Source organism: Molothrus ater, chromosome 3 (assembly GCF_012460135.2).
Source record: "Molothrus ater isolate BHLD 08-10-18 breed brown headed cowbird chromosome 3, BPBGC_Mater_1.1, whole genome shotgun sequence".
Taxonomy (NCBI): Eukaryota; Metazoa; Chordata; class Aves; order Passeriformes; family Icteridae; genus Molothrus; species Molothrus ater.
Window position 1 is genome coordinate 74,758,573 of NC_050480.2, and position 1,538 is coordinate 74,760,110.

The following is a 1,538-nucleotide window of genomic DNA, read 5'->3' on the forward strand; positions in this document are numbered from 1 at the left end:
TCAGTTTGTTTATATTTCATTTTCAATATTTAGCAGTCATCACTAGATTTTACTTATCTATCAATCAGATTTATAATACAGCATACAGACTATGACATTTATTTGTTTACATGCAAAGATGTTCTCACTATTACTTAGTTACTTGATTTTTAGGTACAGTGGACAGGTGGATAAATAGACAATGCATGAACTAAATACATGTTTTTCCTCATCCTATGATTAAAGTGCCTACAAATCAATACCCATAGTATTCTTATGAAGCTGTTGTCATATTTTAAAATTCAGTTTAACACCTATGGATTTACGATTGTCTTTATAAAACAGGCTCGGTCAGAAGAGTGATGTGTAAATCCTAAGAAGAGCAGCTGTCTTTTTTTTTTTTTTAATTTCTGTATCAGATTAGGTTTAATGTTTCTCAAAAGCTTATTCAAACAAAAAAAAAAATTAAAAACCAAAACAAAACAAAAAAACACCAAAAACCAACCAAACAAAAAAGGGCAAATAGCAAGACTTCTGTCTCAGCAACCTGCAGCCCAAGTTTGCAGGCAACCCTACATCACCTTCCAGCCTCGCGTCCCAGGTACAGAGGTGCTTCCCCGTCCCTCGCACCGTCCTCCTCTCACACCGGGCCCCGCCGTTCTCTGACGAGGAAGAAATTTCGATGTTTTTTGTTTGTAAAGACCCTGAGCGTGCCGGGGCAGGCGCTCCCGGCGGGCTCTACGCCCGCTTGACGCTGTTGAGGAGCTCGGTGAGTTCGCCGATGTACTTGATGGTGTACTTCAGGGTCTGGATCTTGGTGAGGGGCTGGCCCCGCTGGCTGTAGATGGGGGGCAGGTAATTGCGCAGCGTGTGCAGCGCGTCCGCCAAGGTCCTCATCCGCAGCTTCTCCCGCTCGCTGGCCTTCCTGCGCCGCTGGGCCGACATCCGCACCTTGGTGCCCTTGGGCAGCCGGGCCTGCCCGGGGCTGGGCAGGTAGGCGGCGGGGAACTCCACCAGGCCGTACCCCGCCAGGCCGCTGCCGCCGCCGCCGCCGCCGCTGCTGCTGTAGGGGGTCTCGGCCGCCGCCGGGCACGGGGACGAGGAGTAGGATTCGAAGGAGGGCGTCGGGGACAGGCTGTGCGGGGGCGAGATGGGGTGCAGCTCGAAAGGCCCAGCGGAGGTTTTCCAGTCCCAGGCTGACAAGCAGGCGGGGTGTTCCGAAGCCAGAGCATCTTCCATGTTGATCAATGTCTCGTGCAGCTTGTCCATGCTGGAGGAGCGCTCGGGAGAAGCGGTGCCCTCTGCCCACCAGCAAAAGCTGGAGCCGCCGGCTGCCGAGAGCTTTTTATGATGGAGGGAGGAAAGTGACAGAGTGGGAACACGGGCTTGGTGCGAGGAGTTCAAAGGAGCGCCAGAAGTGCTAAGATAGAAAATGAACTCCTGATGTGCTAGTTTCTTCTCAGTGATAATTATCAACCTTCAGCTAAAAAGCCTTTAAGCTAACAGGCAACAGCAAGAAAGGGAGAAAAAAAGATTATCTTCTCGCAACTAAACCGATT

At 50.5% G+C, this 1,538-nt stretch overlaps 1 protein-coding gene across 1 annotated transcript; it reads right to left on the reverse strand.

Moving 5' to 3' along the window:
* Window positions 1-717: 717 nt before the first annotated feature.
* Window positions 718-1,248, reverse strand: MSGN1 (mesogenin 1). The gene has a single exon (XM_036381282.1). It carries the CDS (start codon window positions 1,246-1,248, stop codon window positions 718-720), a length of 531 nt encoding a protein of 176 aa, XP_036237175.1.
* Window positions 1,249-1,538: the final 290 nt, after the last annotated feature.

Excerpts from the sequence above, each read along its gene's own strand:
- MSGN1 (XM_036381282.1), bottom strand. The coding sequence starts at position 1,248 with ATGGACAAGCTGCACGAGACATTGATCAACATGGAAGATGCTCTGGCT.